The 27,457-nt window shown below is 44.0% G+C and overlaps 1 protein-coding gene across 1 annotated transcript in view; it reads right to left on the bottom strand.

The window, feature by feature from the left end:
- The window catches only part of CATSPERE (catsper channel auxiliary subunit epsilon), a 105,568-nt gene that overhangs the window by 30,159 nt on the left and 47,952 nt on the right, over positions 1-27,457 (bottom strand). The window contains exons 11-12 of the mRNA XM_030558353.1: positions 14,824-15,263; positions 13,516-13,574 (exon numbers count right to left, since the gene is read on the bottom strand). Of these exons, the coding sequence (XP_030414213.1) occupies positions 13,516-13,574; positions 14,824-15,263 (499 nt within the window). The remainder of the gene's footprint in view (positions 1-13,515; positions 13,575-14,823; positions 15,264-27,457) is intronic.

Here is a 27,457-nt window from a genome sequence, read left to right as displayed (position 1 = left end):
CTGGGTCCTTTCCCAAAAAAGACGCCTAGAGGAAAGCAGTACGTACTGACTTTCGTGGACTTTGCTACCCGATGGCCGGAAGCAGTAGCTCTAGACAACACCAGGGCTAACACTGTGTGCCTGGCCCTAACAGACATTTTTGCCAGGGTAGGTTGGCCCTCCGACATCCTTACAGATTCAGGATCTAATTTCCTGGCAGGGACCATGAAAAAACTGTGGGAAACTCATGGAGTAAACCATTTGGTTGCCACCCTGTACCACCATCAAACCAATGGCCTGGTGGAAAGGTTTAATGGAACTTTGGGGGCCATGATACGTAAATTTGTCAACGAACACTCCAATAATTGGGATCTAGTGTTGCAGCAGTTGCTGTTTGCCTACAGGGCTGTACCACATCCCAGTTTAGGGTTTTCACTGTTTGAACTTGTGTATGGTCACCAGGTTAAGGGACCATTACAGTTGGTGAAGCAGCAATGGGAGGGGTTTACACCTTCTCCAGGGACTAACATTCTGGACTTTGTAAGCAACCTACAAAGCACCCTCTGACTCTCTTTAGCCCTTGCTAAAGAAAACCTAAAGGATGCTCAGGAAGAGCAAAAAGCCTGGTATGACAAACATACCAGAGAACGTTCCTTCAAGGTAGGAGACCAGGTTATGGTCTTGAAGGCGCAACAGGCCCATAAGATGGAAGCATCATGGGAAGGGCCATTCACGGTCCAAGAGCGCCTGGGAACTGTGAACTACCTCATAGCATTTCCCAATTCCTCACTAAAGCCCAGAGTGTACCATGTTAATTCTCTCAAGCCTTTCTGTTCCAGAGACTTACAGGTTTGTCAGTTTACAGTCCAGGGAGATGATGCTGAGTGGCCTGATGATGTCTACTACGAAGGAAAAAAAGACGGTGGTGTGGAAGAGGTGAACCTCTCAACCACCCTGAAACGTCTACAGCGGCGACAAATCAAGGAGCTGTGCACTAGCTTCACCCCATTGTTCTCAGCCATCCCAGGACGGACTGAATGGGCATACCACTCCATTGACACAGGTAATGCTCACCCAATTAGAACCCCACCCTACCGGGTGTCTCCTCATGCCCAAGCTGCTATAGAACGGGAGATCCAGAACATGCTACAGATGGGTATAATCCGCTCATCTACCAGTGCATGGGCATCTCCAGTGGTTCTGGTACCCAAACCAGATGGGGAAATACGCTTTTGCGTGGACTACCGTAAGCTAAATGCGGTAACTCGTCCAGACAACTATCCAATGCCACGCACCGATGAGCTATTGGAGAAGTTGGGACATGCCCAGTTCATCTCTACAACAGATTTAACCAAGGGGTACTGGCAAGAACCGCTAGATGAACCTGCCAAGGAAAGGTCAGCATTCGTCACCCATGCGGGGGTGTATGAATTTAATGTCCTTCCTTTCGGGTTGCGAAATGCACCCGCCACTTTCCAGAGGCTGGTAGATGGTCTACTAGCAGGACTGGGAGAATAGGCAGTTGCCTACCTTGATGATGTGGCCATTTTTTCAGACTCCTGGCCCGAACACCTACTACACCTGGAAAAGGTCTTTGAGCGCATCAGGCAGGCCGGACTAACTGTTAAGGCCAAAAAGTGTCAAATAGGCCAAAACAGAGTGACTTACCTGGGGCACCAGGTGGGTCGAGGAACCATAAACCCCCTACAGGCCAAGGTGGATGCTATCCAAAAGTGGCCTGTCCCAAAGTCAAAGAAACAGGTCCAATCCTTCTTAGGCTCGGCCGGGTACTACAGGCGATTTGTACCACACTACAGCCAAATCGCTGCCCCACTGACCGACCTGACCAAAAAGACCCAGCCAAATGCAGTTAAGTGGACTGATGAGTGTCAAAAGGCCTTTACCCAACTTAAGGCAACGCTCATGTCTGACCCTGTGCTCAGGGCCCCGGACTTTGACAAGCCATTCCTAGTAGTCACAGATGCATCTGAGCGTGGTATAGGAGCAGTTCTCATGCAGGAAGCAACGGATCACAACTTCCATCCTGTCGTGTTTCTCAGCAAGAAACTATCTGAGAGGGAAAGTCACTGGTCAGTCAGTGAAAAGGAATGCTATGCCATTGTGTACGCCCTGGAAAAGCTACGCCCATATGTTTGGGGACGGCGGTTCCAGCTACAAACTGACCATGCTGCGCTAAAGTGGCTTCATAGTGCCAAGGGGAACAACAAGAAACTTCTTCATTGGAGTTTAGCTCTCCAAGATTTTCATTTTGAAATTCAGCACATCTCAGGAGCTTCTAACAAAGTAGCTGATGCACTCTCCTGTGAGAGTTTCCCAGAATCCAGTAGTTAAAAAGTGTTCTTAAAATGTAAAAGTCTGTTAGTTATATACTTAGTGGTATATGGAAAGGTGCATCTGTTTATTTTAAAGTTCTAGGAGGAAATCGCCGCCAGTGAGCTTCCCCACTGTCTGCAATTTGGGGGGCGTGTCATAAACAGATAGCTAAGGGTTAATGTTCTTTTACCTGGAAAGGAGTAACCTGAAACACCTGACCAGAGGACCAATCAGGAAATGAGACTTTTTCAAATCTGGGTGGAAGGAAGTTTGTGTGTGGGTCCTTTGTTCTTTGTCTTGAATCTGTCTCTCTCGGCTATGAGAGGATGTCTGTCTCCTGCTTTTCTAATCTTCTGTTTCCAAGTTGTAAGTACAAAGATAGGCTTGTTTGTTTTTTTTGTATTTACATGTGTGTAGTTGCTGGAGTGCTTTGAATTGTATTATTTTTGAATAAGGCTGTTTATTCAATATTCTTTTAAGCAATTGACCCTGTATTTGTCACCTTAATACAGAGAGACCATTTTTAGGTATTTTTCTTTCTTTTTACATAAAGCTTTCTTTTAAGACCTGTTGGAGTTTTTCTTTAGTGGGGAACTCCAGGGAATTGAGTCTGTAGCTCACCAGGGAATTGGTGGGAGGAAGAAGTCAGGGGGAAATCTGTGTGTGTTAGATTTACTAGCCTGACTTTGCATTCCCTCTGGGTGAAGAGGGAAGTACTTGTGTTTCCAGGACTGGAAATAGGGAGGGTGGCGTCCCTCTGTTTAGATTCACGGAGCTTGCTTCTGTGTATCTCTCCAGGAACCCAGGGAGGGAGCACCTGGAAGGGAGAAGGGAAGGGAAATGGTTTATTCCCCTTTGTTGTGAGACTCAAGGAATTTGGGTCTTGGGGTCCCCAGGGAAGGTTCTTGTGGGGACCACAGTGCCCCAAAACACTCTATTTTTTTGGGTGGTGGCAGCTTTACCAGGTCCAAGCTGGTAACTAAGCTTGGAGGTTTTCATGCTAACACCCATATTTTGGACGCTAAGGTCCAAATCTGGGAATATGTTATGACAAAAGCAGATTATAAAGAGGCCTGCGCCGCTGATTCTCCCTCGTCCACTAGAGAGAACTCATGCCTGGCCTCTTGTGGGAGCAAGTCCTTCAATTTCTGCATGGAGTCCCACATGTTAGAATCATACCTGCCCAGCAGTGCTTGCTGGTTTGCAATTCCATATTATAACTTAGGGAAAATGGCATAGTGGGTAAAGTTGCCCTCAATGCTTCCCTCAGTGACCCAATGCCCCCAATCCTGGGAAGCCAGCTTGATCCCCTTCATGTCTTCATCACAGTTTGACCATGGCTGAGGCACTGAATGGAGACAGAGCACTGACAGCACCATGCCCCAACCCCCTTATGGCCCAGACACACTGAATAAAGGAGGGGCTTCTGCAGCAAAGCACATCCCACTCCAGAGCTTTAGGGGCCACAGTCCCCTCCCACCTAGGCACTCACCATGGAATCTGGGGGAGCCCAGATCTGGAGGTGCCAGTAGGACAAGGGGGTCTGGTCTGTATCCCAGGGTCCAGTTGGAGCCCTGTGACAGGGTGTATCTACCTCGCACCAGCCCTGAGAGGGTTAACTCTGCTTTGCGGGTTGAGGAAGCCCCACCCCTCTGACCCGGCTGGGCATGCTCAGCAGGGAGGCAGCATATAAAAGGTAGGAGCCCAGCTCAGTCTGGGCAGGCTGTGAGCTCTCTCTACAGGCCCATAGCTCGCAGAGTGCCAGACAGAGCCGTCTAAGCTGCCTAATGAGCCCCAAGAAGGGGCTGCACCAGTGGGAGCTTGGCCATTTAAGGACCCCAGAGACCCAGAGGAACAGGCCCCTTTCCCCCAGACTCACCAGGCAGGAGAAGATGACGCTAAGTATGAGACTGGAGTGGGAGGGAAGAAAGAAAGAGGGAGAGGCTGGGCCGCTGCCAGATGGGGCCTCAGTTGGTGGCACAGCCCTGTGTATGGGATGCACACAGAGCACCAAGGCTTGAAGTAAGAGAGGCTGGCTCAGCACTTAACTTCATCTCTGGGTCCCTGAGGAAGCAGCTGTTACAGCCCCCAGCACCAGCCATGCACACCCTGCAGGGTGGAGCAGCCGGTCCAGCCCACATGTGGAGAATCATGCGCACTTGCTTCTGGCCCAAGGACTCCGTGCTCCAGATCAATTGTGGTGAGTTATGGGGATGCTGGAGTGCCCAGTTGGCCTACCTGGGGCAGGTGCAGCCTCTGGCTTTGCTCCTGCTGCCCCCCAGTGAGCTCCTGGCCAATCACTTGATGGTACTCCTGTGCCTGGGACCATGGACAAGTGGAAATGCCTAGAAGACTGGCAAGTGCAGCTCCTTGAATGGGAGAAGTAAAACCCGATCTCAGACTTGGAAGATGATGAATCTCTGTCCAGTGACAAGAGTGGTGCTGCTCCCACCGGTGTCAGAGACTGGTGCCATGGTGGAGATGTCCACACTGTGGCAAACATAGCTGGGCTGTTTTTTTCATTATAGCCCCTTGACTATGGAACTTAACATATATTGAACTTCTGTTTATGCTACAAGGTTCATCTATTTTTAAATCTTCTGTAGAAGGAGGAGGTGAGTGAGAGTTGGTATATTAATGGATAATGTGTATTTTAAAGCTATTTTTTTATTTTGGGGTTTTTGTTTAGGGTTTTTTGTGTGCTAAGGAGAGATAAGTTGAATCTATGTATTTTGTCATGTACATTTTTTTAAAAGGTGTACACAGCATGGGAGAGGTATTTTTCTTTTGGTTTTATACATAATTAAAAGTAAAACATTTTACAAATGGGATAACTGAGGCATATTAAGCTAACAGTAATACTTCTGTTTTAAAATGAAATAAATCAGAAATAATAAAAGATAATTAAAACTTACCTATGAATGACAATATGCCTTGATGGAGGACAGCCAACAAAAAAATGAGTTAGCTGAAAAGAAATACATTATATTACATACAGATCTATATTGTGACAAGATGGCTGATGTTCGTATGGTGGGTCCTGTGCTTTTCTTGGGGGCCCAAGATGCCACCCTTTGTCCCTGCTCTTGGGTGCCGAAGGCCCCGCTAGTGGCCTGGGAAGGTGGTAGAGAAGTGGGGGAGGGGTCTGGGTTTGCTCCTCGCTCTGAGTCCCGGCACCTCTCAACCCCTGTGGGTTTCTTACCCTCTTCCCCCTTGGGTGGGGTTACCCTCGGTCCTTAGACACTGGGGGAGGGAGTCTTCCTGCCCTGCAGGGCAGGATCTCCCTTACTTCGGTTCTCTGGTTTTTGAGATCTCACAACACACTTCCAAGCTCCAGTCCTCTCTCCTTTCTTTTCCTCCTCCTCCTCTGACTGCCTGAAGCAGGGGGTTTTATTAGGTTTCTGACAGGGTCTTAATCGACTACAGGTGCTCCAATTAACTTGTAGCAACCCTCCCTCCTCTACAAGGAACCACACCTAAATTAGCCTAGGGCTTATATATTTCCCTGGCTTCAACCACTGCTCCCTGGCCCTCCTGTATTACAATATCTATATTTTTGCATATACTACCATATACATAATTAATGTACATCTACTATATACATCATTAATTTATATAAAGTTAACCAATGAAAAAAGGTCAGGCTGAGCCATGATGGATTTTAGCACAGAATTACATATATGCATATGTACAAACAGGGTAAATTAATTTGATATATGAGTCTAAATATATATATCTGTTGCAATACAAACTGCAGTGTATAAATGGGTTTATGCTTTTTTATCATTAAAAGACAAGTCTTAAGCCTAAAATGTTTAATATCCTTTTATTATTCAAAAATAGTTCAGTTATATAAGTTGATTCCAACTGTCTAAAAGCACATTTGAACTATTTGGATAATCAGTGGTTTGAATTATGAGGAGCTCCACTTCAAAAGCTTAAACGTTCCACAGGAGCTTAGCTTCCGAAGCCCTGAGGAACTTTTAAGCTTTCCAAAAATGGGCCTTTGTCCTCAGGACTTGAGGAGTCTGAATGGAGGCATTGATGCTAATGGGGGCCAGCAACTTCATCTAGATATAGGGGCAGCTCTACCTCTCTCTACGGCTTCCTCAATGTCAAGGACACATCATCACTCTTCCACTATCTTGAGCACTTTCTCACCAGCACCCTGCTGTGAATCCTCCCTCTTCTGCAACCCTATTTAGGCAGCACACAGAAATCTTTGGAAGATATACACTTACTTTAGTTAACTGGAGCCACATGAATTGGCATTTATGAAATGCTAAAGATGAAATCCTAGCCCCACTGAACTCAGCTGTAAAACTCCCATCAATATCAATGGGGTCAGAATTTCACCATAAGAATCTAAGATGTAACACCGCCACATTTTAGCCAAATAAGTTTCTCAAGATACAGAACTTACCTTATTGTTTGTTGCACACATTTTTCCAGACATACTAGGTTGTAGTTCAACTGTCATAACACCTGTGGATGCAATTCTACATGGGACACCCCCCGCCCCCGCAACAAGAATATTAAGATTTACATAGGTTTGAAAATAAATCAGTAATAGCATTTAACCAATTAAACTAAGAGTATATCTACACTGTAAATTGTAATAAAAGACCCATGGCTGGCCCGTGTCAGCTGACTCGGGCTTGTGGGACTATAAAATTGCAGTGTAGATATCCACGGTTGGGCTGGAGCCTGGGCTCTGAGACTCTTCCTCCCTCCCCTCTCCTCCCCACCCACCCCGAAGGGTCATTGAGCATGGGTTCCAGCCTGAGCCTGGATGCTTACACTGCAAATTTATAGATCATCAGCCCAAGCCCTGCAAGCCCATGTCAGCTGACATGGGCCAGGCGCAGGAGTTTTATTGAAGTGTAGACATACACTAACTAACTAAACTAACTACACAATTGCAAGGTATTTGTTTGGTGGCAGTAGGGTATTTAAGCCATTTGTATTTTAAGGATGTTTTGCTGTGTTTGGTAGCCATGTTTGTCCCAGGATATGAGAAAGACAAGATAGATGAGGTAATATCTTTTACTGGACCAAAGTTTTTGGTCTGAGACAAGTTTCTGAGCTTTACAGAGCTCTTCTTCAAGTCAGGGGAAGGTAACAAGAATGTCTCAGCTAAATACAAGTTGGAACAGATTATTAAGCATAAGGGGTTCATATCTACTGTAGAAGATTGGTTAAAATGAAGTGGGCAGTTAAGGGTTAGCAGGCAGTGTGGTGTGTTACAAATTGTTGTAATGTACCATAAAACCAATGTCTCTGAATCCATGGTTTTAGTGTCTAGCAGAGTTATGAAATTAAGTTCCCAGGCTTGTCTTTTGAAGGTATTGTACAAGAACATAACAACAGATATGTCTACACTGGAGCTGGAAAGTGTAAATTCCAGGAGAGAAGACATACCCACCCTAACTCTGATTAAGCTACTGTGCTAAAAATAAAAGTGTAGCTGTTGCAACGTGAACAATGACTAGCCGCTCTGAATGTGATCCTATCTAAGGTCTGGTCTACATTACGAGTTTATCTCGCATTTAGAGCGTTAAACCGAATTAACCCTGCACCTGTCCATACAACAAAGCCCTTTATTTCGGTATAAAGGGCTCTTAATATCAATATTTGTACTCCTCCCCGATGAGGGGAGTAGTGCTGAAATCGGTATTGCCATTTCGAATTAGGGTTAGTGTGGCCTCAATTCGACGGTATTGGCCTCCGGGAGCTTTCCCACTGTGCACCATTGTGACCGCTCTGGACAGCAAACTGAACTTGGATGCACTGGCCAGGTAGACAGGAAAAGCCCCACGAACTTTTGAATTTCATTTCCTGTTTGCCCAGCGTGGAGAGCTGATCAGCACTGGTGACCATGCAGAGCTCATCAGCACAGGTAACCATGCAGTCTGAGAACTGAAAAAGAGCACCAGTATGGACTGTACGGGAGGTACTGGATCTGATCGCTATATGGGGAGAGGATTCCATGCTAGTAGAACTACGTTCCAAAAGACGAAATGACAAAACATTTGAAAAAATCTCCAAGGCCATGATGGACAGAGGCCACTACAGGGACTCAACACAGTGCCACGTGAAAGTTAAGGAGCTCAGACAAGCCTACCAGAAAACCAAAGAAGCAAATGGAAGGTCCAAGGCAGAGCTGCAGACTTGCCGCTTCTACGCTGAGCTGCATGCAATTCTATGGGGGGCTGCCACCAATACCTCACCCCTGACCGTGGATTACGAGGAGGGGGTAATCTCAGCTATGCCTGAGGATTCTGTGGACGGGGAAGATGATGAGGATGATGAGGAGAACGAGCTTGCGGAGAGCACACAGCACTCCGTTCTCCCCAACAGCCAGGATCTTTTTCTCAGCCTGACTGAAGTACCCTCCCAAGGCATTATCCCAGACCATGAAGCCATGGAAGGGACCTCTGGTGAGTGTACCTTTGTAAATATAACATGGTTTAAAAGCAAGCTTTTTTTAATGATTGATTTGCCCTGAGGACTTGGGATGCATTCGCGGCCAGTACAGCTACCGGAAAAGTCTGTTAACGTGTCTGGGGATGGAACGGAAATCCTCTAGGGACATCTCCAGGAAGCTCTTCTGGAGGTACTCCAAAAGCCTTTCCAGAAGGTTTCTGGGCAGTGCAGCCTTATTCCTCTTCCATGGTAGGACACTTGACCACGCCATGCTAGTAGCAAGTAATCTGGTATCATTGCATGACAAAGCCTGGCAGCGTATGGTTCCGGTGTTTGCTGGCATTCAAGCAACATCCATTCTTTATCTTGCTGTGTTATCCTCAGGAGAATGATATCGTTCATGGTAACTTGGTTGAAATATGAGAATTTAATTAAGGGGACAGAGGTGGCCATTCCTACTGGACTGTTTGCCTGTGGCTGAAAAGAAATCCTTCCTTGCAGTTAGCCAAGCGGGGGGGAGGGGAGAGGGGAATTGGCACTGAGCTTTTTTGTGTTTGGCTAGCAGGGATCTTCCCTGATAACAGCCATGCGGTAGGGGGAAGGGTAAAGCGATCATTCCAGATAATTGGATGGGGTAAGGGTTAGTTTGGTTGCTGCTGCTGCACGTTAACAGGAAAGCCGCAGCATTTAATGGGCTTTGCTTGGTATGTGGGAAAGGAGGGCGCTGGCTATATGAAGGCTGCAGAAGCCGAAAGACAATGGCTTACCATGGCCGCATGCAAGCCGAATTCTGATGCCCGGACCCGCGTCTGTGATCTGTAACACCAAAGCCGCAGGCTTTCAATATTAAGATGCAAAATGCGACCTTGTACTTAAATCACATGTGCTATGTAATGTGAACAGTGTTGTTCACCGTGAAAGAGTTTAAGCATTGTTCTGTAAAATGTATCTTTTAAAGTACTTCTCTCCCTTTTTTTCCCTCCCTCCCTCCCGCAGCTGCAAATTTTTCAAGCCTCCCTCCTCCGTCCCAAAGGCTATCTCAGTTAAGGTGGCGGAAAAAAAGGACGCGAGACGAAATGTTCTCTGAAATCATGGAATCGACCGTCAATGAAAGAGCTCATCTGAATGAGTGGAAGGACGCGGGATCAAAGTACAGGAAAGATGCCAAAGTACAGGAAAGTGAACGTGAGGACAGGAGGGACGCTCGAGATGAGAGGTGGTGGCAGGAAGATCAGAGGTGGCGGCAGGAGAATCAGCAGTGGCGGGATGCAACGCTGGGGCTGCTGCGTAATCAAACTGACATGCTCTGGCATCTAGTGGAGCTTCAGGAACGGCAGCAGGATCACAGAGTGCTGCTACAGCCCATGTATAACTGCCTTCTCACCTCCCCAAGTTCCATAGCTTCCTCACCCAGACGTGTAAGAACACGGAGGGGGGGCAGATGGAGGCTCCGTGCACCCGCCTACTCCACCCCAGTGGACAGCCCAACCAAAAGGCTGTCATTATTTTGAACTTCTGAAGTGGCCTTTTCCTTCTCTCCTATCCTCCTCCCAAACCCCACTTGGGCTACCTTGTCAGTTCTCTCCCTCTTTTTATTATCAGTTAATAAAGAATACATGATTTTTAAATGATAGTGACTTTATTTCCTTAGAAAGCAAGCTGTCATCGAAGGGGAGGGTGGGTTGCTTACAGGGAATAAGTCAATCAAGGGGGGGGCGGTTCATCAAGGAGAAACAAACACAACAGTCACACTGTGCCCTGGCCCATGATGAAACTGGTTTTCAAAGATTCTCTGATGCGCACTACTTCCTGGTGTGCTCTTCTAATCGTCCTGGTGTCTGGCTGCGTGTAATCAGTGGCCAGGTGATTTGCCTCAGCCTCCCACCCCGCCATAAACATCTTCCACTTACTCTCACAGAGATTGTGGAGCACACAGCAAGTAGCAATAACAATGGGGATATTGGTTTGGCTGAGGTCTGAGCGAATCAGTAACGTGCACCTGCGTCCTTTTAAAAGTCCAAATGCACGTTCTACCACCATTCTGCACTTGCTCAGCTTGTACTTGAACAGCTCCGTACTACTGTCCAGGCTGCCTGTGTATGGCTTCATGAGCCATGGCATTAAGGGGTAGGCTGGGTCCCCAAGGATAACTACAGGCATTTCAACATCCCCAACAGTTATTTTCTGGTCTGGGAAGTAATTCCCTTGCTGCAGCAGTTTAAACAGAGTAGTGTTCCTGAAGATGCAAGCGTCATGAACCTTTCCCAGCCATCCCACGTTGATGTTGGTGAAACGTCCCTTGTGTTCCACCAGTGCTTGCAGCACCATTGAAAAGTACCCCTTGCAGTTTATGTACTGGCTGCCCTGGTGCTCCAGTGCCAAGATAGGAATATGGGTTCCATCTATCACCCCACTACAGTTACGGAATCCCATTGCAGGAAAGCCATCCACTATGACCTGCACATTTCCCAGAGTCACTATCTTTGGTAGCAGCAGCTCAGTGATTGCTTTGGCTACTTGCATCACAGCAGCCCCCACAGTAGATTTGCCCATTCCAAATTGATTCCTGACTGACTGGTAGCTCTCTGGCGTTGCAAGCTTCCAGAGGGCTATCGCCACTCGCTTGTGAACTGTGAGGGCTGCTCTCATCTTGGTATTCTGGTGCTTCAGGGTAGGGGAAAGCAAGTCACAAAGTTCCATGAAAGTGCTCTTATGCATGCAAAAGTTTTGGAGCCACTGGGAATTGTCCCACACCTGCAACACTATGCGGTCCCACCAGTCTGTGCTTGTTTCCCAGGCCCAAAATCGGCATTCCATGGCTAGAGTCTTTCCCATTAACAGCATGATCTCCAAAGTGCTGAGGCTCGCGGTTTGAGAGAATTCTGTGTTCATGTCCATGTCCTCATCACTCTCGTCGCCACGCTGCCGTAGCTGCCTCCTCCTCACCTGGTTTTGCGGGTCCTGGTTCAGCATAAATTGCACGAGAATGCGCGAGGTGTTTACAATGTCCATGACTGATGTCTTGAGCTGAGTGGGCTCCATGCTTGCTGTGGTATGGCGTCTGTACAGTTTACCCAGGAAAAAAGGCACAGAATGGTTGTCTGCCATTGCTTTCAAGGAGGGAGGAGGAGGATGTACCCAGAACCACCAGCAACAATGTTTTTTTCCCCATCATGGATTGGTATCTCAACCCAGAATTCCGATGGGCGGGGGAGACTGTGGGAACTATGGGATAGCTACTCACAGTGCAACACTCCGGAAATCGATGCTAGCCTCGGTACATGGACGCACACCACCGAATGAATGTGCTTAGTGTTGCCACGTGCACTCGACTTTATACAATCTGTTTCCAAAAATCTGTTTCTGTAAAATCGGAATAATCCCATAGTGTAGACATACCCTAAGAACCTAAATGCATACTTGGGGCAGCTAGCCCCTCTTTCTGCTTGCACCGCTGTGGCTACACTTCTCTTTTTAGCATGCTAGCTCAATCGGTGTTAGTGTGGGTATGTCTCCATGAGCTGGAATTTACACCTTCCAACTCAAGTATAGACATACCTAAACTGATGGTGCCTGCCCCAAAGAACTTAAAACCTAAGCATAAAAGACAGTGTGTGGGTAGAGACAGACAGACAGGGAAGCACAAGGAAATAATAAGACAATACTTGTAGGTATGATAAGGCAGTGGTTTCAGCACACCAGCTGCCTTACCATTATCAAGTTTTTTGTAGGCATCACAGCAAAGGAGAATTTTAGAGAAGGATTTAAAAGGAGGACAATGAGTTTGCCTTGCAGAGATTTACGGGGAGCTCCTCCCATATGTGAAGGGCTGTATGGGAGAAAACACAAAGGTGCTTGTTTGAAAATTTAAGAAGCTGAAAAATGGAGGCTGGCACCATTATCACAGGAGAGGTGGAAGTCACATCTTTATAGCACATCAGAGAAGACAGGTGGAGTGCAGATAAGCGGTAAAGGACCTTGAAAGCAAAGGCAAGTAGCTTACGTTTGAGGTGACAGAGAAAGAGGAGCCATTGGAGGGGATGCAAAGACAAGGTGACATGGAAAAAGCAAAAAAGCTAGGAATATGATCTTTGTAGCAGTGTTTGGAATGAATACGAGGGACAAGACTGCCTTTGTCACAGACAGAGGGTAGGAGGTAGCAATAGTTGAAATGATGAAGGCCTTGCGAAGTGTTTTAGCTGTGTGGACAGAGGAAGGCTGCATCTTAGAGATATTATGCAAGACGCAGCAGCAAGATTTACACAAGCCTGTGAGAATCTAGAGAGAGGGCCAACTAAAAGAAGACATACAGGTCTAAGTGATAGGAAGATGGTGATGTTGTCCATAGTGACTGAGAAATGAGGTAGCAGGGAGGAATTGCGGGGAAAGATTAAGAGCTCTGTTTTGGCCAGGCTGATCTTAAGCTGACTGCTGGACATTCATGAGACATTAGAGAGACAGGGTGAGATTTTAGAACTGGGGCCTTAGTTACATTATTGTATCATAAAGCAGATGCAACTCCATTGAAATCAATGAGATTATATTGTGTACATTATATCAAAATCAGGCCCAACTTCTTAAAATAAAATTGAAATATACAACTTTACATTTCAAAAGCAAAGCAAATAAAATCAATTAACACTTGTCTTCAGCTCTATGGATTTAAAACACTTCTAATTTATACTAAATCAGAGCCAATGGACTGTGGTATTCATTAGATGTATAAATTACCATCTACATCATCTTAAGTATCTTTAACAATTTGACAGTACTTACAATGCTTCTGTGTAATTAGGTTCAAGGCTATAGTCCATTTTATGGTAAAATTTTATTGTCTAAAAGAGACAGAATGACGAGGAATGATAATTAGGAAAAAATCTTTGCTTTGATCACGGACATTTTCATGATAAACAGAGCACACCTTAGAAAAGATGAGCAGGGATGAACACCAGCATCAGTGGGCTCTGTCGAGTAAAGCACTTATCACAACAGTATATATGGCATAATATCTAATACTAAAGATACTATTTCAGTGGGCTCTTTGGGTTCCTGGTGGAGGTCTGAAACATTATGAGCTCACTAGTTATCTCTTCTGAATGATATAAAGAATACTAACTTGTTTTTCACCCAGTCACACTACATAAATAGGGGTCTGATGAAATGCAATGAAAGTTACTGTTTTTTTACTGAATAAATGCATAACAAATATTAAAAAAAATCTGTCATTGTATATTATTTGTGAAACAAACAACAATCAGTTTGTTTTACAACGTTCAAAAAAATTATCAAACTCAGTCTTAAATTTCCTCTTAGGGACTGTCTGTGTACTACAGGGGTGGGATTTCTAAAGTGTACTAATGTGTTGTGCATTAACTGGTCCATGTAGGCCCTGCTGATGCACACTAAAGGTTCCCTAGAGTGTTTTAACATAGTACTTCATTAAAGTGCACGAGAAACCTTTAGTGCGTACCAGCAGGGTCTACATGGACCAATTAATGCACAACACATTAGTACATTTTAGAATTTGCAACCTGGTAGTGTTCATTCCCCAGTATGTAGAAAGCCCTTATTCAAATAAGACCCTTTATTAAATCAGTCCCTTTCCTCTCTTGGGGAACAAGCTTCTTTAAAGCTCCATTCCCTACCTTGTAAATATACATCAGCAAAGCTACAAGATATTTGGCTTCCATTAACTTTTGGTGATTCCCATAATTCAGATTCCAAAACTAGTTCCTTTTCTTACTAAACTAGAAAGCTAATAATTATATTTAAACTGCAAAGATGGTTTTTATTTAACATATCTAATATAGAAGAAAATTAAGGGCTGATTCATCTTGGATTTATGCTGGCAGGAGCTGTCACGGCTTCAAAAGTGGCAAATCTGCCAGGGAAGGAGTTTGTGGGATGGGAAGCAGCCCCTCCCTCACCCTTGAACATGAACACACACACACACACTCACTCTATTGCCCAAAGAAAACAAAGAATGGAAGTCTATATGAAGATATATACTGCAAATTATGCTAAATATATTGTAATTAGAAAGCAAATTGTATTGTATACAGGGACGATTTTAGTATAACATACCTGGTTTTTAGTACAGATTCCACGAGCTATTTCATAATTGACATCTGTTGTCTGCATCAGCAGTTCTGGCCTGTAGATTTCCACAACTGTGGATAAGCCCAAATTCTCTATATAGACTATTTGAGCCCAAAATGTCACTTCATCTCCCATGTCCAGATAATAGACATTTAAATCCATGCTGTGCTGAAATACTAGATATGGGCAAATATCTTGAAAACCATGTATGTAAGTAAACATTTCAGTTTTCAAGGGATAGACCTCACGGTGTATACTAGAACCATTGATAATCAGCATATATAGGTTACCAGATGGATTCAAGTAAAGGACTACGTTTTTGCTTTTCTTTTCCCATTGAGGGAGCTCCGCAGCATTTTTCATTTCAACTTTAAAAAAAATCATGACATTGTTTTTCATTTTTATCACAGCGTTCCCGAAATAGTCTGCAGGAAGGAAAAAGAAGAGTCATCTTTACCTGTGTAGTTTAAATTTCCAGACCGATGATGAAAATACTAATTCTTTAAAAAAAAATTACAGATTTGTTTTTTATTTCTATTGTACTTTCCACAAACATAGGTATTTGTTCCTAGCCAAAATTTCTCCTGCTCATTATATTGTCATGCAGTGTGATCTGTGCCTTTTGGGTGCTGTCCTCTACCACACAGATGATGCTATAAGTGTCTAAATAATGAAGTGCTTTAGGATCTTTTGGGATGAAAAGTGCTGCATGGGAGCAGGGAATGAGTGAGACTGTGTGGAGGTGGGAAAAAGAATAGGGGTGAACAACCAGGCTTCTGTGACCATGGCGATACAGAGATGAGCAACACCTGGTTCACATTTTCAATGTTTTCTTCACAAACATTAAATACAAGTTTTTATTTTTTTAATTAATGAAAGATTAGATACTGTGCATCCATTAGTCATCAAGTATATTTGATGATGAACATTTCTCTCCACCCAGAGTGGTTACTTATCTTACAGTAACAGTGGTTCTCTGAAATATGTAGTTCACATGGACCCCCTCAATGTGCATACACCCTATGTGTGTGAGACTGAATTCTCTTGGCAAGATGCATGTATTCAGGTCATGCCTGTGCTCTAGATGTCCTCTTGGCCCCCCAACCCTGAGAGCGGAGTAGACCGAAACATCTCTCAGTTCCTTTGCTAATACACTATCTCAGAGCAGTAGGATTCTGTACTGGCAGAAGAGGAGGGTAGGTTGTGGAATCCAGGTGGATGACACATTTTGAAGAACCACAGTTACTGTAGAATGAATAACCATTTTCTCTTTTTTGAGTGATTGTCCACATGGATTCCACTCTTGGTGATCCACAGCAATTGTCTTTTTATTTGGTGGTGTGTACAAGGAGTTCCACTTAAGCAATGATTAAAGGACAGCCCTACCAAACGGACTGATCTGGAAGCCTCTACCAAAGAGCAATATCTTGTGAATGTGTGGACCAAGTTCCACATAGCTCCCCTAAAACTTTCAGAAATAAGGACATTCTTCAAATAGGCAGCAGAGTCTGCCTAGGTGCTAGTAGAATAAGCTCTAATGTGGCTAGGTGGCTGCAACTTGGCTAGTTTGAAACATGCACTTATATAGACAAAGACCAATTTTGATAATCTCTGTGAGGCTATTGCATGATCCTTAATCCTATGAACAAAAGCTGTAAACAGTCTAGGCATATTCATGAATGATTTTTGTCTTGTTCAGGTAGTATGACAGTACCCTTACTACATCAAGTACATGAAATTCAGTTTCCCCTGGGGTTGAGTCAGGTTTGGGAAAGAAAACTGGGTGATGAATAAACTGTTTCATATAGAACTCAAACGGTTTTGGGCATAAATTTGGGAGGAATGCTGAGGGTAACCCTATCCTTATGAAACACTGTTTATGGAGGGCCTGTTATGGGGGTCTGAATATCCCCTACTCTTCCAGCTGATATAATGGCCACCAAAAAAGCAGCCTTCATTGATAAGCGGTATAGGAAACAAGATTTAAGGGCTTAAAGAGGAGACCTATCAACCTTGTTAATACTATATTGAGGTCCCAAGAGAGAGGGGCTCCTAAACTGGGGCCCGGGGGGGAAAGGGCAGAGAGAAATATGACTAACATCCTCAAGGAATTGCCTTAAGGTCCTGGCCAACTGTAAATTGAGAAAATACAGAGTGGCCCTGGATAGAAGGGTGATTTGCAGATATTGCTATTAGATGGACCCTTATGGAACTAACAGGCCAGATTATTTCAGGGCAAGTAAATAACACAATACCGCTGAAATGGGTGTTGTCAGGGGAGACGACTCATGCTAAGATGCCTACATAGAAAACCTCTTCTACTCAGCTTTATAAGTCACTCTAGTTGAGACCTTCCCCTTTGGAGTAGAATGTTCTGAACTTTTCTCATGCATGTAAGCCAGCCTGGATCAGGCTTTTAGATGTAACAACGCTGGGTCTGGGTGCAGGATCTGACCATTGTTCTGCAAGACTATGTTGGGCAGAGCAGGCTAAGTGATCGATGGCTGTGCTAAGAGGTTCACCAGATCCAAATGCCAGAACTGCTGGGCCCATTATGATTATTGATCCAGCATTTTGCCTCAATTTCCTCAGGAATCCTGGGGATTAGTAGGAAGGCATATATCATTTTTGGTGTCCAGAGGACGAGAAAGGCATCTGATAGGGACTTTGGACTGGAGCCCCTTCTGGAGTGGAATGCTTGGCATTTCTTGTTCTGGTCTGTGGCAAATAGGTCTTTGACAGGCATCCCCACTATAAGCTTTGCAATATTGGATACCTGATTGACCATTGTCTGAGAACTGGCTATTAAGTTCTGCACACCTGGAAGATGAAGAGCCAACGACATGATCCGGTGATGAATATACTAAGTCCAGAGCCAAATGACTTTCTGACAAAGCAGAGATAACCAACTCCTCCTTGTCTATTGACATATATATATAGCTGTGGTGTTATGTGTCACCATGGCTCTTTGGAGTTGAGGACGGAATGCTTTGCATGCCAGGCAGATAGCTCTGAGTTCCAGGACATTTATGTACAGATTAACTTTTTGAGTGGACCTGCGTCTGAAGATGATATAGATGAGCTTGTGATGTTGCACTCCATATGTTCTATAGAAATAGGTTTATGAGTGTGAATACGATGTAACTGGAATATGCTTTATGCAAAAGGTCTCTTGTAAGGTATCATAACAAAGGTTATAACCTACTGAATATATTCCTCCTATTGTATGTATGTATTATTCTTGTAACTGAAGCTAGAAATATGAAGTATAACCCTGAGGTCCTATTGTAATTAAGCAAAGTGTGGGCCATTAATGGTGGTTTAGAATCTTGATAGCTCCCATTGACTAGGACAATTGGTTGTAAATGGCTCTGTCTACTTACAAACCTTCCTGTGTACATGTTGGCCAGCCCAGGAAGAATGGAGGCTGGGGTCTCACAGGACATGTGATCATGTCACCTGATACTGGAATCCATCTTAAATCTGGTACTTTTCCATTTAGGAAGAGTGGGGACCCAGAGAGACAAAAGATTCCTGCCTTTTGCCAAAGCTATAAAAGGGGGTGGAACAGAACAAAGGGGTTGCCAATCATGAGAACACCCTTGCTTTCCACCTAAGATGTCTGCTGGAACTAACAAGGACTGTACCAGGGGAAAGGATTGGGCCCAGACTAGGAAGGAGTCTAATCTGTGAAAGAAGTTTATTGGGACATCTCTGAGGGTGAGATTTTACCTGTAATCAGTTTCTTAATGTATTAGGCTTAGACTTGCACATTTTTGCTTTATTTTGCTTGATGACTTATTTTGTTCTGTCTGCTATTACTTGAAACCACTCAAATCCTACTTTTTATATTTAATAAAATTACTTTTCTTTATTAATTAGCCCAGAGTAAGTGATTAATACCTGGGGAAGCAAACAGTTCTGCATATCTCTCTATCAATGTTATAGAGGGCAGACAATTTATGAGTTTATCCTGTATAAGCTTTATACAGAGTAAAATGGATTTATTTGGGGTTTGCATCCCATTGGGAACTGGGTGTCTGAGTGTTGGAGTTAGACGACCTGCTGAGCAGTTTCGATTCAAGTCTGCAGCTTTGGGGGCATGGACCAGACCTGGGTCTGTGTTGCAGTAGGTTAGCATGTCTGGCTCACAAGGCATGGTTTTGGAAGTCCCACACTGGCAGGGAAAACAGGCTCAGAGGTAATTCCAGCACATCAGGTGACAGTCCAAATGCGGTTTCTGTAACTGAACCCATCACACAGCTCTTCATCCTTGGAGGCATCTATCAGAATCTTGGTAGGCAGACATGCAAAGAAGGGTATTTACTTTAACACTTGAAGTAGCCTTTTCCTACAAGTTTAAAAAGGAGAAGATTCCTTGTGGGACTGTGACCATCATGTCCATGTAGTGCCTGCTGGGTAGATAAACTGATTCCAACCACCTTTACATGAAGCATAGGTGAAGTGTGAAAAACTGTGTCACATAGATGCATGAGGCCATATGTCCGATGTGTCTTTGGCAAACTCTTACAGATGCCTTTCGGTAAACCTGAAGTTGGCTGATGAGGTCCAATATAGTTTGGAATCTTTCTTGCGGAAGATAAGCTCTTGCTTACCTGGAATCTCACACAGGTCCTATGAACTTTATGCTTTGTATCAGATAATGCATGGATTTTTCTTTGGCTTTGTGGCCTAGTATGGCAAAGAGCTTGAAGGTTACTTGATCTGAGTTGATTACCTCATGTGGTGGCTCCTTGGATCAACTATCAATAGGATATGGACAGACCTGGATTCCTTATCTTCTTAAGTGAACTGTTATGACTGCCAAAAACTTGGTGAATAACCTTGGTGCTACTGAAAGATCAAAGGGAAGGACTCTGTATAGGTAGTGAGATGTTCCTGGTAGGAATCAGATGATATTTTTTGTGAGCACATGTATGCTGTTGAGACGTCAAAGATCCAGAATAGGCCCCCAGCCTCTTTTCCCTTTAGAAAATAAAGGGAATAAAACTCCCTGCCCCTGAACTCCAAGGGCCTTTTTCCATTGCTGTGACATGCATGAAACAAGAGACTGCACCTCTTGTTTCAACAGTACTTTGTGACAGGGACTGTTGAAGGAGGACAGAGATGATGGGTGGCAGATAGGACCGGACTGAAATTATATGCAATACGTGTTGCTGACATCTCTTGGACCCACTGTGCCATAGTGAACCTACTCCAGACTTCCTGAAAAAATAATAGCAGTTGCCAAAATGGGGGAAAAGGGGTAGAGATCCTCCAAAAGTTCTACTAGGCTCTAGACTGGGGTGTGAAAATTGCTGTTGAGAGGAAGACATCAGGTGCACCATAGCTGAGAAAGAGGTGATGGGTCATCTGTGTTGAAACATCTGCTTCTCCCTTGGTAGCGCCAATGCCCCCTGTGGGTTTGTGAGTTGCTGGGCTGTCTCTCTAGCCCATGAAGGACTCACTTCTATGCCCAGAGTCTTTCAGGCCCTTCTTCCAGAGCACCGCTTTATTGATATAAGAAAACTTGCAAAGTAACACAAAACTCACATCAAAGCTGCATGCTGGGACTCAAAAGCCTTTCATTCTGCTTCCCTCTCTCTATTCCAAGGCTAGTCACAGGAGACAACCTTGCTCTTGTAGACCCCTACTCCCTCTCAGCTGGGTCCTCTCAGCCCTTTATAGAGAACACTGGACCCCTTCCCAACTGGATCTGATAATTGAAAAGGGCTGGCTGGTCCCAGACCCCTTGGCCCTTAAAGGGGCAGACCATCCAGTTACAGGTTTATAATAGTAAGGAGCAGAGGGATGCTGTCTGAAGGAGGTTTGAGGTCCAACTTGCTTCCTCCTTGGGGTTGGAATGTGCAAGTTCAGAGAATGCAAAGTGGCTCTAAAGTCCCTTAGTGAGTTGAGGGCTTCCTAGCTCTTTGAATTGAAGAGGTTGCAGCCCTCGAATGGAAGATGTTTTGCTATGGTTTGGCTCTCCTTGTATACTTCTGCTGACTGGCGTTAGGAGGATCATCATATTGCCACCTATCTGGCTATGGTACAGATTTAGCCATGAAACTGTTTCAGATGCATCCAAAATAGTTTATAGTTCTAGATATCAGTTGCCCCCTAAACATGATTGATCTTAATTCTTCTGTGTGCTCCTGTCAGAGTCTTTCCATAAAACTGAGATGATTTCTTCCAATACAGACTGACGTGCCTGGTCAATAATGCACATCTGGAGAATGGCAGAGGAATCAGGTTTTTTGCTGTGCACACCCAGTCTCTTTTTCACTGATATTAGCTTGGATCTTTCATGAACAGCCACTACGAGTGAGCCAGGCACTTGATGTAAATAAAGTACACTGAGTCCTTAGGAGGAACTTGGCACTATCTATCCACCCTCTTGGAAGTGGCAGTTACTGATGCTGGACTCTGCCACAAGTCCTTTGCAGGTCGTAACAATCCATCATGAATAGACATGGCAAGTCTACCAGACATAGAAAGGAGCAGAATGTCTAGTAGTTTGTGCGACTTTTCTTGCACTACTTTCAGTAGGATGTCAAAGGTTTCAGCCATGTGTTTCATCATCAGGTCTTGGAAGACCTTCAGTTGTCTGCAGTAGAGGATGAAGAGGGATTGGCTGCCTCATCAGGGAAGGATGACAAAATTGCAGCTGGAAACAACTGTTCCTCCACATCTGCCTGTTGATTGTTCTCACTCTTCAGGGAAAAGGACATAACCCTAGAAAGAAGGTAGAAAAAGTTGGCTTCCAGACACATAGCTGCCTACCCCAAGGCACCCAGCAGGGCTATGACTGATAAGTATGGTCCTGGGTACTGTTGGGATGGTGCCGAATTGGTGTGGCCATACTGAATGAATGGTGTGAGCATAACCTGAGGTGACTTAAACATGGCTGAAGAGGATCCTGGGAGCAGGATCCCCTTTAAGCAGAAGATCTGATAAAGGACTGGCAACGCCTGGGTGTGCGATTGATATTGAACCCGTTGATCAGCAAATATGGGCCAATGCAAAAGTAAATATCACATGCATAAAATTCCAGCATGGAGCACAAGTTGACCTGGTTATAGTGACCTTATAGCAAGGACTCCATGCAGAGAGCCATAGTGAATGATTGATGAGTGAGTAAACGTGGAGTGATCTTCGTTTGGTACCATCCCAGCCCCTTCTAAAATTCTCATCAGATAAAATTAATAACCACACGCCCACTGGACATGCATTTGAGACATGTGACTCCTTTGAGGAAAAAGATATAAGAATCAAGCAAAGTAAATTACTGGAGTTGGGAATTCCTTAATTGATGCTTGAAGAAGCTGCTAGACAGAGTAGCCAAAATTCTGCTCTGTGGGCTCAAGCAGGACTGTGACCAGAGGGGTTTCCAGGCAGCCCAGGCTTTGACTCAAGGGAGTCCGAGACAGACCAGAGGGCTGAGGAGACCAAACCTGGAAAGAAACTGTCCATAGAATTGGTAACCATCTTCTCTGTTTACCAGGCAGGGACTGTATGAAGCTAGCGCAGGGCCTGTTTGTGTACGTTTGCAAAAGAGGGGCTCGCTAAGAGGAATTTATAGCTCTTAATGTATAGTTCTTAATGTTTAACATAGGAGTTATGTGCTTAATGTACCTTTACCGCTGGTGTAATTCCTTCTCAATAAACTGCTGTGCATTGAAGATAATTACTGTGGACCTTTTTCACGGGTATGACAGTAATCTGCTCCACTGAGGGCCAGTAAAGATCCATTTCAGGGGTAGTGGCACCCCCTGGTGCCAACAGGTACCATTAGTGGTGATGAGTTGGTGTCATAGGAAAGATGGTCAGCAGATTTAGTTATTTCTGGACACTCTTTTCATAGCCAATAATGAAGGACCAGATAACTCATCTTAGGCCATTGGCTGCCCTTCACCTGTGGAGCTTGCCATGAGTCTAACTTGTCAGACGCACATTGATTTGTGTCCCAGTTCTCAGGGTCCCAGAGAAGGAGATCTATGTTTTAGAGAGACAAGGTGGGTGAGGTAATATCTTTTATTGGACTTCTGTTGGTGGGACAGACAAGCTTTCACGCATATACAAAGCGCTTCTTCAGGTCTAGGAAATGTATTCAGAGTGTCATGGCTAAATACAAGGTGGAACAGATTGTTTAGTATAAGTAGTTAACCCATATTTCAAGGGACCATTCAAGGTGAAGTGACCCATTAATACCTCTCCGGTAATAGGGGAGAAAGGAAGTGAGGAGGAAGGAAGCTCTGGATGTGGGGGAGGTTGTTAATGGGTTACAGATTGTTATAATAAGCCATAAATCCAGTGTCCCTACTCAGTCCTTGATTTTTAGTGTCTAGCAAAATTATGAATTTAAGCTCCCAGGCTTGTCTTTTTGAAAGTATTGTGAAGGTTTCCTGTGAGGATGAGGACTGATAGGTCAGATGTAGAGTGATTGCTTTGTGAAAAGTGTTCACCCACAGGTGATATGGTGTTTTTGTCTTATCATTTTGCTGTGTGAATTTATTTGAGATCATAGTGATTATCTTTTCCATCCACATAGTTGCTATTGAGCCATTTAGTGCACTGTGTGATGTGATTTGGTGCACAAGTTGTGATAGGCATGTGTAGGACCAATGGATCTTGAAAGGGGAAGTCTAGGGGAGGGAGTTGATCATTGTAGCAGTGGAGATATGTCTGCAGGTTTTGCATCCATTGTTCTGGCAAAGTCTGGCGCTGCTTTCATCCACACAGGATATAAGCAGGGTCTGAATGAGCTCTCCCCTGACATCTAGTGATGAGTTGTTGGAAAAAACTTCAGCAACAGATCATGTTTGCATAGACACACCTACTCTGCTTAGGTGCACAGCATGATGGCACTGCTTTGCCAAAATTATCACTTTTGGCTGGTATTGGGTTACAAATTACTTTAATGTGGAGGTAATAAAATGTTGTTATCCTTATTGTATGAGTGAAAGGCACCAGAACTATAGTTAGCCTGCTCTGGTTGAGAGAGTCACCCTAAACTGAACCTCACACACTAAGCAGGAGGTAGTGATGCCAAATCCCAGTGGAGATGAGAGGGGTTGGGGGAAGGTATTCCAACATAATGGTGTGAAACCAGACAATTACTATGGTCACAAATGAATTCAGATCAGAAACTGATAAAAGACTAAAGCCACCATATCACCTGTGGCTGAACACTTTTCACAAAGCAATCACTCTATATCTGACCTATTAGTCCTTTCATGGAGAGCTCCAGAAGAAATAAATTTAGACAAAAGTCCCTAGCTTTCTGGATTGACCTGGGAAAAAACAGCAGATGGAGCAATGGTCAGGGATATACCCCCTGCCTAAACAACAACAACAACAACAAAGGCACTTAAGAATACCTATCATTGAGTGGCATAGAAGCATCACAGGAGGGGAATGTCTTATATCCCAGAGATTTCGCTTCCACTCAAATCCCAGTAGTAGGAGTAGAAGGGCAGAGCTCCAGGTCTACTAATTATCTATTACAAATGAATATTTTTTTCTTTTTAAAGTCAAGAAGCAAACTAAAAATTAACTACCTACCTGCAACTCTACTAACTAATCATGAACACTACCTGCAATAGAGTTACAGAGAAGCAGGCAGACACTGCAAAAAGTTCCAAAATGCTGCCACAGTTGGTAAGAAGGAACTGAGGATGGCTAGGCCCACTCTGCTCTTTATGCACTCAGGCTATGGTGTGAGAGGGGCATGAGGGATTGGGCATGCAGGTGTGGCCCCAGTGAATGCTGCTGGCCAAAAATAATCCAATGTTGCAAGCACTGGGCACATGCGTCCCAAGAAATGAATCCATGAGGACAATCACTTGGAGAAGAACAAATAGTTATGATGAATGAGGAAAAATACTTTTTTCTGTTTGTTTTAAAGATTAGATTAGTGACTTGTGTTTAAATTCTGGTCTACACTAGAAAAAGTTTGCTTGCAGGGCTATACCAGCAAACATTCCTACTATAGATGCAGTTTATACTGGCAAAAAAGTACTTTTGTCAGTATAGCTTATCCTGGGTCCTTGAGAAAAATAAGCTATACATATAAAAGCATTTTTATGCTGGTATAACTACACCTTTACTAGGATTTTTGCCAGTATAGGAATGTTGTAACATAATATAATCAAAATCGCACCCATAACATTTTATCATACTGGCAAAAGTTTCTAATGTAGACCCAGCTGAAGAGATTCTCCGCCTGTGAGAGAGAAAACCGGTGCTTTTTCAACTGCAATTATTATTTTTACCTAGAGGAGTAGAAAGAGGTAAGACCAGGACAAATTTCTTAAAGGGCCCATTTTAAATTGGTTTAACTCAAACTAATGGACAGTTTTATTTTAAAATTCTCAGAAAACTTGATCTTTTGTCACAGATTATGTGCTGCCAACTAGGGGAACATACGCTGTATTCAGCATACAAAACAAAGAGGCTGAATCTCTACTTCAAGTGAAAAACTTAACACAGCCTTAATGATGGTGTCTTGCCCAATACTTGGTCCCAATCACCACCACAGGAATCCAAAGAAAAGACTGTAGAAATGAGGAAGAAGTGCAGAAAGAGAGCAGGGGGTATAGATCCATAGAGTCAATTATCTCAAAGAACTACAGCTAGTGCATTTCTTTCTCTTTCAAGTGCTACCTATACAGATCAACACTCCTGGGAGATAAGCAAGCAGTAAACCCACATTCCACAATTATTCAATTAATACTTCCATGACTGGTCTCTCAAAATTCACATCAAATATACAGGTTAAAGGCACATGTTGGACTCCTAAAAGCAGTGCTATTTATGGAAATATTACAGAGACATACAGCTGAAGCTACTTCAGACCTAGTACAATATCAGGAGGTTATCAGTTACTGTAACCTCTGCCAGGTATCAAATATGCATGAATAATGTAATGCTTTTGGATAATCTTTTCCGCCAGGTAGAATGGATCTCTCTGAGAAGGCCCTGTGATGTTATTGACATGAACTGTGACCCTATAGATCATTGTTGCAACCAGGGTCCTATGGTTCACCAGCTCTTGCACAGAGGAGGTCAAGAGGGTGTCTATGGAAAAGTTGTAGTTTGCTGGTTATGATTATGCTGTCTGTATGTGTGTATCATTTTTGTATTTGAAGTTATGAATGTTGACTATGTACTTGTATCTCAATGTGTCTGGTTCTAAGTAGCCTCAGTGAAGCATTTGGTGGGCTTCTTGAGAAAGGACTATTCTCAGTAAGTGCCCAATCAAGAAACACTTAACTGACAATGGACTCCGGGAAACCCCAATCCACATCTGAGCTTTCCTGGGAACATTCAAACTAACATGTAAACAATGGTGTGAGCCTGCAAAAAGCTGAATCATTCATGGACATGTGACTTGCCCAGGTGGCTACAAACTCCATCTTGTTGCTGTAACTTTGCACAGAAGAACAAGGGGTTTCTGCCCACAAGAGAGAGAATATAAAGGTTCCTGAAAGCCCCTCCATTTTGTCTTCAGCTGGCTGAAGAGATGGCCTCTCCACCCCAAAGAGATGCTTGAAAAAAACTGGAACAAAGGACAGTAACTACAGGGGTGTGCGTGATTGCTGGACCCAGATTAGGAAGGAGTCCAGTCTGTGAAAGAAGCTTATTGGAACATCTGTGGGGGTGAGATTTTATCTGTAATCAGTTTCTTAATGTATTAGGCTTAGACTTGCATTTTTTGTTTTATTTTGCTTGGTAACTTACTTTGTTCTGCATGTTATTACTTGAAACCACTTAAATCCTACTTTCTATATTTAATAAAATTACTTTTGTTTATTAATTAACCCAAAGTAAGTAATTAATACCTGGAGGAGCAAACAGCTGTGCCTCTCTCTCTATCGGTGTTATAGAGGGTGGACAATTTATGAGCTTACACTGTAAAATCTTTATATAGAGTAAAGCAGATTTATTTGGGGTTTGGATCCCATTGGCAGTTGGGTGTCTGGGTGCTGGAGACAGGAGCACTTCTTAAGCTGTTTTCAGTTAAGTCTGCAGCTTTGGGGCATGTGATTCAGACCCTGGGTCTGTGCTGGAGCAGATTGGTGTATCTGACTCAACAAAGCAGGGGTCTGGAGGCCCAAACTGGCAGAGAAAACGAGTTCAGAGGTAGTCTCAATGCATCAGATGATAGTCCAGAGGGAGTTTCTGTGATCGAACCTGTCACAGGCCCCTTCTGGAATTTCATGGGAGAAATGTTTTTGCCATAAGGCTAAACTGACCATTCAGATGAACACGGCCAGAAGACCAGTTTCCATTAAGGCAGAGATGTTCCAGAGGACCATAAGATATGAGATGTTTCAAGAGCCAAGGAGATCCCAGAAAAGAGTCATCAAAGGAATAAGCACAGGTCTAGGAAAAAAGGATGAACAGATCCAGAGCCCATGAAATTGTGGAAGTTGAACAGTCCAGGGCCTCCCAGGGACCTTATTACAGAGCTCATGTGCCACAGGGGATTGCAACAAGGAAAATGTTGAAGCCTAATTTACTCCAGTAAATGTCCTGACATGGAAGGCTCACTGCAATGGCAAATGGAGATAAGATGCAATGTGCCTCCTTGGCACTGAATATCACAGATTCATTC

This window comes from Gopherus evgoodei, chromosome 3 (genome assembly GCF_007399415.2).
Source record: "Gopherus evgoodei ecotype Sinaloan lineage chromosome 3, rGopEvg1_v1.p, whole genome shotgun sequence".
Lineage (NCBI taxonomy): Eukaryota > Metazoa > Chordata > Testudines > Testudinidae > Gopherus > Gopherus evgoodei.
Note: the sequence above shows the minus strand (reverse complement) of the source record. Positions and strands in the feature narration are given on the sequence as shown.